This window comes from Diceros bicornis, chromosome 31 (genome assembly GCF_020826845.1).
Source record: "Diceros bicornis minor isolate mBicDic1 chromosome 31, mDicBic1.mat.cur, whole genome shotgun sequence".
Classification (NCBI taxonomy): domain Eukaryota; kingdom Metazoa; phylum Chordata; class Mammalia; order Perissodactyla; family Rhinocerotidae; genus Diceros; species Diceros bicornis.
Genome location: NC_080770.1, coordinates 20,086,559 through 20,101,812, shown reverse-complemented (window position 1 = coordinate 20,101,812; position 15,254 = coordinate 20,086,559). Strand labels below are relative to the sequence as shown.

The window sequence follows — 15,254 nt, the reverse complement described above, 5'->3', positions numbered from 1 at the left end:
TCTTCTTTGAAACTAAAAATTTTAATAAACAGATGATATTTCAGTATCCTGTATTTTTCATTTTGCGTAAATTAAATGTGATTTAAACATATAGTAATAGAGTATTCAGGACCTTTTCAATGAAGGAACACAAATTCAAACAAACACAGACCTGGAATCCTCAGCGCTACCAGGTCTCTTTCTCTGTCTCTCTTCTCTTTATCTCTATTTCTCTCATTTCTTCTCTCATTATAGATTCACTTGTTTTCTTTCACAATCTTTTCACATGATGGTCTCAAATTTATATACTTTGATGATGATTACGTTATAGACAAGGCTGTATCTCTTTATAAAGAACAGCTATTGCCTGAAATGGCTCAGATGTTCATCTTGCATATGTGTGGGGGGTATTATGTAGTTGTGCATGTGTGTGCACGTTGGTCGTGAGAGTGGGGTCATGAATTATCAGAAGAAATCTTGCTCTAAAATAGCTACTGCAGTCCACTGTACATTACTCAGTAAAATTAAATTCCTTGTCTACCCACTGCTCATTTCATTCGCAAACTCCTAGTTTAGTCAGTAACACTTTATGCTGTTTACACCTCAAGAAGAATGTTAAAACTAGTGTTAACTTTACTAGTAGATACATTAGATGTTTTTCCATGTAATACAATTTCTGGATTCCTTTTTTCAAACATATTTGCAACACTGCCTAGCACCATGCATAGAAATCTGCTGATAGACAAATACAAGTATTTGCAGTGTTTTTAGTACACGGGGTTGCAATGTCTACCAATATTACATTGAAAGTGATTGATCTGCGATTGCTCTTCACATAATGAAATGGTCAGAGTCCTCCATCCAGCAGTATTAGTCACTGAATTTTTGCTTATTAAGCCTGCTGACTGTTTACTTCATGTAATATATTTAAAAACAAAGCCCAGAAATTAGCAGATCCTTAGTATGTTTCTGATAGTTATGCATAAATATTTGGACTAGACTGGCAGCTAGACTCGCCTTATGGTGTAGAGGACCAGGAAAACATCAGCCCATAAGGCCTTACAGAAGACATGACTTTTAGGCTGAAACTTGGAATATGCAGCTCCTGCTTTTTTGTTTGTTCTATAGTTCCTAGATTTGAGAGTTTCCTGTGTTTTCTCCTTTCTGCTCATATCAGATTGCCTAAATAACGTAAAAAACATCATCATTACTTAGTGTGTCTGATTCTCAAAGACTATGCAGTGTGTGTGATGGATAGATTTAGAAATTCCTTGGTCCCATCAGCCTGGGTAAAGACTCTTGGGGGCCCTGTCTCCACAGAGATGGCCCATCAGTAGTTGCCTTGACAACCTCTGTTTACTACTTAAAACTCTCCATCTGGCTACTTCTCTCCCTCCTCCTCCTCCTCCTCCCCCTCCTCCTCCTTCTCCCCCTTCTTCTCTCCTGCTTCTTCTTCTTCTTCCTCCCACCTTTCCCTTCCAGGCTTCAGTGATATTGGGAACAAACACAAGAGAAGAGATACAAGATAACTCATGTAGCTTTCTGGATTCTGTTCTTGATGTAATTGTTAAAAAAATTCTAGTGAAGAATGAGTTTGAGGAAAACCTTGGCTTTCAATGCTTAAGCTTTTGGCTTGCATTAATTTCTACCACAAAAGAGCACTTATGACATTATGCCCCTATGTTTTTTTATCAATAACTTAATATTAAAGTGAATAATTTGATTTGCTTGATTCTGAGGAAAGCAAAATTTATGTTTAAATCATACTTATGGAGGTAAATTTACTCAAAATGAAATGTAGAAATTTTAAGTGTACAGTTCAATGCATTTTGACTAATGAGTACAGCCATGTGATCACAATTCCAATTTTCATGCCTACTATGCAGCTGTGGAGAGGGCGTGGAAATAGGGCAAGAAAAAACTGCCATGAAGCTCACTCTTAGCAAAATTCTGCCATTTTTCTGGAATAGACACTCCTGGGCTTGCTGCCAGCCCTTCAGTAATTTCCAACATTCTGAAAAAGTCGACTTAGATAACATTTGCCAGTGTTCTCCTTGTTTTCATGGAGGAAGTTTTTGAGAGGTCATCACTCTATCATTCAGGAAGTTGATCCCATCTCCATACAATGTTTTTGAGATTTCTTGAAGGTGTATGAGTAGGTTGTTCATTTTTATTTCTGCATAGTAGTCTGCCAAATGGAAATATCGCAATTTGTTTATCTATGCATCTGCTAATATACATTTGAGTTTCTTTGTGAATATATGTCTTCTTTTCTTTTCGATAAATACTTAAGAGTAGAATTGCTTGGTCACAGGTTTTTTTTGAGAAATTTTAGCTTTGTAAATATTTTATAAGGAAGTACCCATTTTCAAAAGTAGTTGAATTGTTTTACATTTAATGAAGTGGTGTATTATGAGAGTTCTAGTTGCTTCACATTGTTACTGTCAGTCATTTAAATTTCTGATATTGAGGAGACTGTGAAATAGTATCCCATTTTAGTTAAAATTTGCATTTCCTTGACAATTATAGATATCAAAATTTTTTTCATTTGATTTCTGGATATTAACATAGTTTCATTTCTGAAGTGTCTGTTCACATCTTTGATTTTTTAAAATTTAATTGGTCAATTGTATTTTGATCAGTGAATTGTGGAGAATCTTTATGCATTCTGAATAAAAGTTCTTATCAGAATTACTTAATGCGAGTATTTTTCCTAGCCTGTGGCTTGCGTTTTCATTATCTTAACACTATTTTTGAAGAGTGCATGTTTCAAAATTTGATAACATAAAAAATACATATTTTTTGTTTGACAGTTAATGCTTTTTTTGTCCTCCCTAGGAAATCTTTAGTTACCTCAAGACCATGAAGATATTCCTCTCTTTTTTTCCCTAGAGGACTTGTAGATTTAGTATTTACATTTAGTCCTATGATGTACATCAAATTAACATTGGCATATTGGACTATAACGTGATATAGGAATTGAAGTTAAATTTTGCTCTACAGATATTCAATTGTTCCAGCAACATTCCCCACTGAAAAACCTCTGTATCTTTGTTGAAAAATCCACTAACTGTGCATGAGTGGATATATTTCTGGATTCTGGGTTCTGTGCCATTAATCTATTTGTTATCTTTAGATCCACACATTGTTTTGAGTACTGTAACTTCTTATTAACACTTTTGTTTTGTTTTGTTTTGTTTTTTTGAGGAAGATCAGCCCTGAACTAACATCCATGCTAATCCTCCTCTTTTTGCTAAGGAAGACGGGCTCTGAGCTAACATCTATTGCCAATCCTCCTCCTTTTCTCTCCCCAAAGCCCCAGTAGAAAGTTGCATGTCATAGTTGCACATCCTTCTAGTTGCCGTATGTGGGATGCAGCCTCAGCACGGCCGGAGAAGAGGTGCATCGCTGCGTGCCCGGGATCCGAACCCGGGGCGCCAGTAGCAAAGCGCGCGCACTTAACCACTAAGCCACGGGGCCGGCCCATTATTAACCCTTGATATTAGCTAGTGTAGATCATTTGATAATTTTTCTTTTCTCTCAAGATAGCTTTGGCTAATCTAAGTCTTTTTTACATCTATATATATATATTTTAGAATCAGTTTGTCGTTTTTGAAAAAATAAACCAACCGAATGTTGAAGGGACTGGCTTTAAAATTATTGCTCAATTTAGAAAGAATTGACTATTTAATAACAAATATTCCAACCTACAAGTGAGATATATTTTTAAGTCTTCTTTAATTTCTCTCTGTAGTGTTTTGTAGTTTTCAGTATGTATCTCTTGCATGTTTTTTATTTTATTAATTTCTAAACATTTTGTGCTTTTGAGGTTATTGTAAGTGATATTTTAAAAATTTCATTTGCCGGCTGTGTTTGGTTTTTATACTAATAGAAATGATTTGTTTATATTGATCTTGTAATCATGTCACGTTTTAAAATACACTCAACTTTTCAGGGGCTGGCCCCACGGCATAGTAGTTAAAGTTTGGCATGCTCTACTTTGGCAACCCTGGTTCACAGTTTTGGATCCCAGGTGCTGACCTACATCGCTCGTCAGTCATGCTGTGGTGGCGACCCACATGCAAAATAGAGGAAGATTGGCGGAGATGTTAGCTCAGAGCTAATCCTCCTCAAGCAAAAAAAGAGAAAGATTCGCAACAGATGTTAGCTTGGGGCCAATCTTCCCCGAAAAAAAAAATATATATATATGTGTGTGTGTGTGTGTGTATACATATATATACACTCAACTTTTCTTTTGTATATATATTTTTTTAGTTTCAGGTGTAGAGCATAAATATTTGATATTATTATTTATTACAAAAAGGTCACAACAATAACTCTAGTTAACATTCATTTCACATATTTTAAAAGGAAATTCTATATAAACTGTCATGTGATCTATGAGTAACACAATCTTATTTCTTCCTTTCCAATCTGTATAACTTTATTACATAGATTAGAACTTCCAATATGATGTTGAACCTTATAACTTAAAAACATAGCTAGCAGAATAATCACAAAAACAAAAGTAACAAACTTACAATGTCAGAAGGATGTTTCCAACTATCTGACTATCATGACATTCATGTAGCTAAAGTCATTAGGTGTCTTTTTGGCAGACTCATGTCAGCTGGTCACTGCAATTGAAGCAGAGTGATATTGACTAAGGAATTCATGTCTTCAGGTCGAATTTAAATAGAGTCTTCTGAAGCCTTTCTAGGAAAATAAAATAAGAATGTACAAATCTCTTCTTTGAGTAGATATTATACACTAGGTAAAGTCTGTGACCTCTAATCTTATTCATTACTCTACAAATCAATGAACATCAGCTTCTTCCGTGTGGACTTCTGATCAAGTGATTCATACTGAAAAGTATGGATACTTGGCCTTCCAGATCTGAAAGAGCTAATTCACTAATTTTTGGCTATCCATTCAGTTACTATTTAGTTAGTCCTATCTCTTGTTGGAAAAACTTGTTTTGTAAATCTTATGATTATTATAACGTTGTCAAAGTATATAATGTGTCAAAGTATATCAGAAGATACTTAAATACACACATAAGTACTTTAAGACAAATTTTCTTCAAACTAAAAATTGACATTCTTCTTAAAGAAGAGTCAAAACTTCTACTATTTTTATGTAAAACAAGAAATCTCCATATTAAGGCATCAGGAAATGAGGGCTCTGCCATCCTGCAATGAGCTCTACTATTCTACAAGAAACTTTTATTTCATGGGAATATTTAAGCAGTAGATTTTACTCTTTAAATTTTATTATTTGTGCAAGAAATCAAGATAAAAATTGATATAGAAACTGAGATAGAGAAATCTTTCCACTTCAATTTGAAAAATAATATACGATAATGTTCAAATCTCCTCAAATGTGGTGAGTTGATAACAGTCTACATTTTGATATTGATGTACAGCTTTATCTCACTGACTGATTTCTCACAGTGTAACCCAATATTTGAAGAGCTAACAAAATCAGAAATGCTTCTCCTCTTGGTCAGAATACACTTTGGTTTCTTTGATTGTACTGACCTGGAACTATCAGTGCACTGGACAGACTAGTGAAAGCAACTCTAGATTTATTTATTCTCTAACAGATGCAGCACCAAACAATTGTTCAAATATTCTTTATTCTACTTTCAACCCTCCTCCTAAATCACAAGTTTTATGAATCATCAGTTTCATGAATGATCCTGGCTCTCAGACTCATCTTTGGTTCCTAGCATGTTGATGAAATTAACTCAATTGGAGCAGATTGTTCCAGTATAAATCCATAATGTTCACCCTCCAAAGGGTCCTCACCCCTGCCAGTTCTTCTACCTCCTTCCATTGATCATATCACCCTTCTGCTTGCCACACTCTTTCTGCTCCTCAAATCTCTCACCGAATTTATCTTCCTTCTCCTCCCTCTCATTAAATGACCTAACCTCAGTGTTTATTGAGGAACACTGAAGCCTTCTGTTGAGAATCCTCTCTTTACTATACTAAAACTACAAAACTTATCTACCCATATTTTCTTCCTTCCATATTATAAAAGATGATGACTAATTTCTCTGTCTGTATTACAGACTTCATGCACTCAGTTCCAAGCAGGGTACACAGAAGTTGGGTAGAAATTTTGGCCTCAAAGGAGAATCTAGGATCTCAAAGCACCAAAATAAGGTTATACCCTTGAGGAACAAAGACTATTTTAATTGGATGTTTTAGAATTGTTTTTAAAATACCCTAGGGAGTGTAACCAAGGAATATATTATGAATCTTCCCATCTCATTTGTACAAAATATGTAAGTCAACTTTTACAGGTAGGTCATTTTATATTTTTGTTCACTAAAAATATGTGTGTTCTTTTGTGTGGAGATTAATATCCCACCAATGTTGAAAAATTATTTTGTTCAATTCTACTTGATTTTTCCATTCATACGTTAATATTTCATGATATCTCTAAAAATTAATTATTATATGCAAGCTCTTCTCATGTATATGTGAAAACTAAATAAAAATAGCCTTAGGGTACAATTCTGAGGCACAATTTTTCCAGCTATATCTTATTTTCACAAAAAATTGAGAGAGAGCAGCTCCAGGTGGGAGCTAAGGACACATTTAAACATGATCTGTATTTTCCCTAAACAAATATGTTCATATGTGTGTTAGCTGCACAAAAATTGGAGACTAAAAAACTGCACATTCTTCTCCAGATACTTGTATTTTATTTACTGTTCAAATACTAACTTCTCAGAAAGGCCTTCTCTGAATGGCCATCTGAAAGCATCCCTCCTTCATTTCTTCATAGTACTTGCTTCTAACTGACATGTTATACATCTTTATCTATGTGTTAAATATCTGTACCTTCTCCTACAACATATGTTTCATGAGGATGGGAAATTTGCTCACTGCCATAACCCCAGAACCTGTAACAGAAAAAAATCAATCTTTATAGTGTACGTGAATAAGTGAGTGGTTGAATTTACATAGCAGAGAGAACAATTCTTCATTCTGTACCTTCTAAGCCATATGTCATGAGATAAATTTATTAACTGAATGCCTTCTGAATGAAACTAAGCCAGACAATTATGAGTTCCAAGTGAAAATGTTGTACTGAATATTCATTTTCTATTTTGTATCTGAAAAATAGGATGTCCGATCTGGAGGACCCTAGAAATCCAACTTCCTTCAGTTTTCCGTTTGAATGACGCCAATGACCTGCTGCTTTTGTATCTGATTTTAAATCCTGTTCTTTTTTATTCCACAAAACTTAAAAAAAATACCAAATTGGGAGTTCTCCAAGATGATAGGTATAAACGTGTGATTATATATATATCTACAAGTGAGAGCGAGAGAATTTGAGATACAGAGAGAAAGAGATATCACAGAGACAAAGAGCGAAAATATTTATGTAAAAATTCTGATGTTTGTTGAAAAAAGAGTAATTTCCTCATAGACGACTAGATCAAAGAGTAAATGATGGAATGCATTTACTGGAATAAATGGAACAAATGCAGAATCTGGATCAGACAGAATTCTTCACTTTCAGTTTTCAAGAGATAAGAAAATGTCTTCTCAAAACCACACTCTAGTGACGGAATTCATTCTCTTGGGACTCACAGATGATCCAGTGTTAGAAAATTTCCTGTTTGGGGTGTTTCTGGTGATCTACATAATCACACTGGCAGGGAATCTGTGCATGATCCTGCTGATCAAGACCAATTCCCACCTCCAAACGCCCATGTATTTCTTCCTTAGCCACCTATCGTTTTTAGACATTTGTTATTCCTCCAACATTACTCCAAATACGCTGCACAATTTCCTCTCAGACCAGAAGACCATCTCCTATGCTGGATGCTTCATGCAATGTCTTCTCTTCATTGCCCTGGTGATCACTGAGTTTTATATCCTTGCTTCCATGGCATTGGATCGCTATGTTGCCATTCGCAGCCCTTTACATTACAGTACCAGAATGTCCAGGAACATTTGTATCTTTCTAGTCATGGTCCCTTATACTTTTGGCTTCCTCAATGGACTGACTCTCTCAGGCACTGCTGACTTTTCACTTATCTTTCTGCGGCTCCCTTGAAATCCATCATTTCTACTGTGCTGATCCTCCTCTTATAATGTTGGCCTGCTCTGACACCTATGTCAAAAAGATGGCAATGTTTGTAGTTGCTGGTTTTACTCTCTCAAGCTCCTTCTTTATCATTATCCTGTCTTACCTTTTCATCATTGCAGCCATCTTGAGGATCTGTTCTGCTGAAGGCAGGCACAAAGCCTTTTCTACTTGTAGTTCCCACCTGACAATAGTCGCCATATTTTATGGAACCCTCTTCTGCATGTACTTAAGGACTCCAACTGAGAAGTCTGTAGAGGAGTCCAAAATAATTGCAGTCATATATGCTTTTCTGAGCCCAATGCTGAATCCATTGATCTACAGTCTAAGGAACAAGGATGTGATCCATGCCATGTGGCAAATGATTAAGGGAAATCTCCCTCATAACATTGCAGTTTAGGCATGAGTTAATTTGAATGACTAAATGTCTGTGATAAGATAGTGATTTGTACCTAAAAATGAGTAAGAGAGGGGTCCTAAATGTGACAGAGTCCCTGGTTCCAATTTCCTTTTGAGAATCAGCATCATTTTGTATGTGGGACATTCCCTTAACGCATAACAAACTTCTCTTTTTGTTAAGCAGAGTTGTATTCCCTTCCTAGCACCAGAATATGCTGATATCCAGATTTATAATCCTATTTGAAAAATGCATTTTAGTACTCTATATTTTGTCTAAATAATTATATGCTTCCCTTTATTTTTTAGTCCTGAGAGCTACTGTGGCTTTCGGGAACCAAACTTATACTCCATCTTGGCAACTCTCTTAACCCAATTGGTTGCTCTCTTTGTAGGCTTTTTTAAAATAATCTTTTTATTTACTTCTATTTGTAATTTAATTTTTTCATTGTGTATGCTTTGGGGTGGAAGCCAACTCAGAATTTTTTTAGAGACAGACTAGAACATAAATTGACATGCATTTTAGTATCATTGCCCTGGGGATCACAGATGCTTATATGCTCACAGGGATGGCTTATGACCGCTACATGGCCATCTGCAAACCCTTGCTATACGGTAGCAAAATGTCCAGATGTGTCTGCCTCTCTCTTGTTGCTACTCCTTACATTTATGGCTTTGCAAACGGTCTGGCACAGACCATCCTGATGCTTCGTCTCTCCTTCTGTGGACCCAATGAAATCAAACACTTTTACTGTGCCGACCCTCCTCTTTTAGTCCTTGCCTGCTCAGATACTCATGTCAAAGAAACCTCCATGTTTGTGGTGGCTGGTTCCAACCTCACCTGTTCTCTCACCATCATCCTCATCTCCTACATGTTCATTTTCACAGCCATTCTGCGTATGCGCTCTGCTCAGGGGAGACGCAAGGCCTTCTCCACCTGTGGGTCCCATCTGACAGCTGTCACCATCTTTTACGGGACCCTGTTCTGCATGTATCTGAGGCCCCCTTCTGAGGCAACTGTAGCACAGGGGAAAATTGTAGCTGTTTTTTATATCTTTGTGAGTCCTATGTTAAACCGTTTTATCTATGGCTTGCGGAACAAAGATGTTCAAACAGCAATCAGGAAAGTGATCCGAAAGAAATTGTTTGCTAAATAAAATAGACATTTTGGTCACAGGGATGTAATAAGTCCATATTATCTGACAAATTAATGAGCATTTTAAATTAACCAATCATGTTTCGTCATTGAGTATTTTTTTGTCTTTTGTAACTCGCATGTGGGACTTGGAAGAGCGTGTCAAATTATTTGCTAGTGTTTACAGTGTTGTCTCAGTGAATTAAAAATAATACCACAGAGAAATTCAAAGTCAAGACCAGACGGCATTATTATTGCTCTATAAAACCGGTAAAGAATAAATGAATCTACCTATAGTACTCATACTGGTTAAAGTTAGGAAAGACAGAATTACCAAATGATGCTATGACAATGATAATTTGTTAGATTTTTAAACTGCTTAGTAAATTCTAAAGTATTTTCCAGAAACTCATCCACCGCAACAGGTGAGTTTTTATTTATTTTCCCTTCATATAAATTATATAGCAATGAAGATCTTTGGGCATCTCAGATTATTACCTTAAGGTGGAAATGTCAAATTTCCTTTAGAAGGCATTTTACTTTTTATTTTTTTTTTTACTAATAGGCATCCTCATTATAAAACTGGTTTTGTGGTTTCACTTGCTGATTTTTTATTATGGAATATTTCTAACACACAGCCCAAAATAGAAAATTGTAATATAAAGACCACCTATGTAAACATAACTAATCATTATTAAGTTTTCACATGATGCCACTTCTGTTTCAGATATTTCAGAAACTCAGATATTCTCAAATTGACTCTTCCTTACCTCATTCTGTTTCTCTCCCCATTTCCCGAATTAAACTCTAATTATGAATTTAATATTTCTTATCCCTATGTAGAATTTTAGCATTTTCTGGGTGTTTATGTATCCACAGAATGATATAGTATTATTTTGCTTGATTTAAATCCTGACATAAATGAAATCACTCCATGTTGTCTTCTGCAATTTATTTTATTTTTTGCTAAACATTGTTAGATTTATCCATGCTGATTCATTTAGCAGAATTTATCACTGATAATTTTATGGCAATGTATAAATACGGCACAATATATTTATTCATTCTACTATTGATGGACAATTACATTTTTCTAGTTTCTGAAAATATGAAAATCCAGCAAAACATTTTCTTGTGGAATTCTGAATGTGTAGCAGTTCCAGAGTTCCTCTCACACATATACTGAGGATGGTAATATCTGGGTCATGAGATGTGAACATCTTTAAACTTAGTAGATATCACCAAATTGCTCTACCAATTCACACTCCTGCCAAGACGGTGTGAGCGAGTCCTTCACTCCACAGTCTTGTCAACACAATGTACTGTCAGAACTTTAAAATGTTTTCAAATCTAATGGGTGCAAAATGGATTCTCCTTTCTTTTTTAAGTTTTTGAATTGTCCTTATAAGTGAAGTGAAGTATTTTTAAATGCTTTGATGCTAATTGAAGATTTCTCTTGTTTTCAGGTGCATGTCCACACTCTTTGTTCACCTTTCAGCTGGTTATTTCCTGCATTTGTAATAGCTCTTTATATATTCTGAGTCAGATACTAATCTTTTAATGATATATCAAATGCAAATATCTTCAACATGTTTGTAGCTTGTATTTCATCTTTGTGCGTGATATATTTGATGCTGCAGAAGTTTTTCATTTTGACATAGTTCAAAGCTGTCAATCTTCTCTTTACTCTTTATCGCTGTGCTCTGTAGGTCCTGTCTAAAATAATTCTTTCCTATGATAAAGATATTATCCTATCTTTTTTCTCAATGTTTTAAAGTTTTGCTTTTGCATATTTAAGTCTTTTTTTTTCCTGGTATAGTAAATGTTACAAAACAGACTCTAATCCTATCTATATTTTTGATGCGGAAGATTCGCCCTGAGCTAATCTTTTGCCAATCTTCCTCTTTTTTTAACTTGAGGAAGATTAGCCCTAAGCTAACATCTGTGGCAATCTTCCTCTATTTTGTACGTGGGTCGCTGCCACAGCATGGCTGACGAGTGGTGTAAGTCCGCACCTGGGATCTAAACCCGCAAACCCAGGCTGCTGAAGCAGAGCTTGATGAACTCAACCACTACATCACGGGGCTGCCCCTCTAATCCGACTTTTAATGAAAATAATAAATTTTCCATTTTTTGAATACTCCATACATTTCTCATTAAATTTTTAGTGTAAATTCTGTCACATATCCAGTTTTCGCATGTATCAGTCTGTTTCTGGGTTCTTTATTCTATGACCAATTTGTCAATCTTTCATCAATACAAACTATTTTTATAAAAATAGCTTTGCCACTCCTAATCTTGAAGCTTGAAACATTATTTTCTTGAAAGATCTCAGACAGAAGATAGCATTAAAATGTATTTGTTGTTCTTCATGCTGTCAATTCAATTCCAACTCCTAGCGACCCTGTGTACAGTGGAGTGTACCCCTGCCTGGTCTTTTTGTGCCATTCTCTCACCTTCTGGTGCTATATCAGACAAGCTCTGCTGCTATTTACAGGGTTTTCATGGCTAATTTTTTCCGAAGTGAGTGGCCAGGTCCTTCTTCCTAGTCTGTCTTAGTCTGGAAGCTCTGCTGAAACCTGTCCACCATGGGTGACGCTGCTGGTATTTGAAATACCAGTGGCATAGCTTTCAGCATCACAGCAACATACAGCTGCCACAGTCTGACAATCGCAGAAGGGTGATGTGGTTTCCTGACCAAGAAATGGGACTGGAGGCTAGAGTACTGAATCTTAACCACTAGACTACCAGGGCTGGCGTTAGAGTGTATAGAAACACCTATATCCTCTCCAGAGTCCACGTCCATCATTTCCTCAGAAGCGATGTGAAACCAACTTCATTGACCTGATAGTGGTGGCTATGAGAAGTAGAAGAAAAAAAGTAATTTATAGTCTATATTTAGTCCTGTATCTACACTCTTATTTTGGTAGTCACCCTTACAAATATTCCCTAGCTATGGTTTAACCTATTTTATAAGGTGTCATCAGTTCTGCATGCCTTGATCATTCTTTCTTTCCTACCCACTGGGCCAATTCCCAAACTGGAAGCTGCTATATCCTGATTTAAGAGTTCGTAAGGATAGTGCCACCGAAGTCATGTTATTGTACTCTCTAGACATCACAGGTAGTATATTTCCTGCTGGACCATTTGCACACCTATCCATTTCATGGCAACCTACTTCTTACTTTTGACATTTCCTCTTGAACCATACAAGGTATGGAGGCCAGTGGTGCCAAAAAACTCTCAAGAGATGAGAGCTGAGCAGAGCAGCATCAATCGAGTTGATTTTCTTTTTCAGATCTTCAGTATCCCTGCAAATGTTTTATTGTTTCATATGAACAAATGTTTTATTGTTTCATATGAGCAAATGTTTTATTGTTTCGTAGGAAAGCTGAGAGAGATGTTTGTGGAACTGTCTTTTTCTCTTTGTACTTTTGTTCTTTAAACATTGGCACCATATAATTAGATAATGCCAAGTAATGAACCAGTATTATTCCTTTTATTATTTTATAGTTTCTATCCCATTTTTGATGATTAAAATCTAAAAGTCTATGTTGTCTGATATTCACATATCTTCAGCAGTATTTTTCATTGTTTTGGTTAGTTGATGCCAGTTATGTGTATTTCTCCCCTTTGACTTTCAGGCGTTGGTCCTTTTAATTACTGAGTTTCTTATTTTATTGTGCATAGTGATACTTGGGAATATTTTCTAACAGCTTATTTTGCGCATTTAAAAAATTTTCCCTATGCTTTTTTCCCCTTTTCCTACTATGAATTAAGTTGTGTTTTCTAAGTTCCTTTTTCTTTCTACTTCTTGTTTGATTATTACACATTCTATTTTCTATTTTTAATAAATTCCATCAAATTTTGGTGCATATACTTGTCTTGACTAAGTCTCTGTTAATCAGTAATAATAAAAGGATACTTAGAATATTTTAATTCTAGTTACCTTTTGCTTCTACCTTGTGTGCTGTCATGTGGAAGTATACAATAAATCACTGGTAGTAAATTATCATATAGTAACAGACAGTCGAAATATAATTATATATATTACAATTATAATTATATGAAATTTTTATATATTATCAATATTCCTTTAAATTTAGCCACTTTTGTCAGTGACTCTCTCACTGTTCTGTTTGGATCCCACTCTTTGTTCTGAATTTAGTTTTCCACAGTGTAATATATACCACTAATTAGTTCTTTCTGTGAGAGTTTGTAGGAGATAAATTCTCTCTGTTTTTATTTGTTTGAAAATGTCTCATTAAAATTGTCAAAGAATTCATTTGGGTATGGATCTAGATAGGCAGATATTTGTTTTGAAGTATTAGAAAATACTTCATACTCCGGCTTCTATTAATTTTGTTGTATGGGTGATTGTACTACCAGATTTTTTGTTATATCTCTATAGGGAAAATATCTTCTATTTTTTTTTTAATTTGGTTATTTTCAGTTTTAGTTTTTGTCTTTGTTGGGATTAAGTTATTTTTATCCTTTTCCATTTTCAATGCCTCCTTGGCTTATCTTTCTAAGTCATATCCCCTTAGTATATATTCTCACAGTCTCGTGTACCTTTAATTTATAGGACTTTTCATAACAATAATAACATTATTTGTGAGATTGATTCATGGTTGTATCATTCCTCAACTGTCTGGTCCATGAGGGCAAGGTCCATGTCTGGTTTTGCTCACTATTTTAAAGAGAGCGTTTATCCTCAATCCTAGAATATAGACGTTTCTCACGGGGTGTAACACACTAATACACACACACACTGCAAACAAAGACAAATTCAAAAACAAGCTACCTTGTAGCTTTCAGGAGTGTCCACACTTCTCGGCCTGTGATAGGGATTTTCAGTTTGTTTGGCTGCTTGCCACTTCTTAAACATTTTGACACAATAGAAAATTCATCCCTGCATCTATGTGTCATATCTTTGATCTCTCTAGAAAGCCTCCCGTCGCTGCATTTAGTGATCACCGTATCTGAAAGCGCTGCCTACCCTTGTCCTTCAAGAGAATTCTTAGTTATCCCTCAAGTCCTAGTTAAAGGTTATCATTCTTCAATGCCAATCCTGATTCCGAAACAAAATTAGTTACTTTGTTCAAGTCTTTATTATTGAACTAATCGCTTTGAACCTTAATTTTCTCTTTATATGTCTCCCTTACCCTGGAAACACCATTAGATCTTTCAAGACAAGCACTGTTACCAGAAATCTTTATTTCCCTAGCAAAGTGACTTGCACACATGTAGTATTCAATGCTGTTTGTGTGCAAAGGTTACCTCATTATAATGACTAAATCCTGCAACATCCTGGAAGCATCACAGAGTCAAAGTAACTAGCTTTTGAAGGTATTTGGTTCAACCTCCAGGAACAGATTAGATACAGGAGATACAGTCAATGACATTGGCATTGCATGGAATTCTTATTTGCATCTCAGTTGATCAAGCTTATTGACTTCTTTAGTTATGCTCTGATCAAAGACAAGTTTAAAAATTGAATTATTTGCCAACCCTGTATTTGGAAAATTTCATATAAAAATAATGAATTCTGAAACCTGTTTAAAATTGGAAGCTCTTGAGATCTTGGAACACAGGGCCCATGTTACCATATAGTAAAAAGTCTACTGGCCTGAAT

General features: G+C 35.4%; 1 protein-coding gene and 1 pseudogene across 1 annotated transcript; both read left to right on the top strand.

Annotated features, from left to right (window-relative positions):
* Window positions 1-7,514: 7,514 nt before the first annotated feature.
* Window positions 7,515-8,488, top strand: LOC131395750 (olfactory receptor 5M10-like; annotated as a pseudogene).
* Window positions 8,489-8,999: 511 nt separating this feature from the next.
* Window positions 9,000-9,641, top strand: LOC131395416 (olfactory receptor 5M5-like). Its single transcript, XM_058527299.1, has one exon. It carries the CDS (start codon window positions 9,000-9,002, stop codon window positions 9,639-9,641), a length of 642 nt encoding a protein of 213 aa, XP_058383282.1.
* Window positions 9,642-15,254: the final 5,613 nt, after the last annotated feature.

Excerpts from the sequence above, each read along its gene's own strand:
- LOC131395416 (XM_058527299.1), top strand. The coding sequence starts at position 9,000 with ATGCATTTTAGTATCATTGCCCTGGGGATCACAGATGCTTATATGCTC.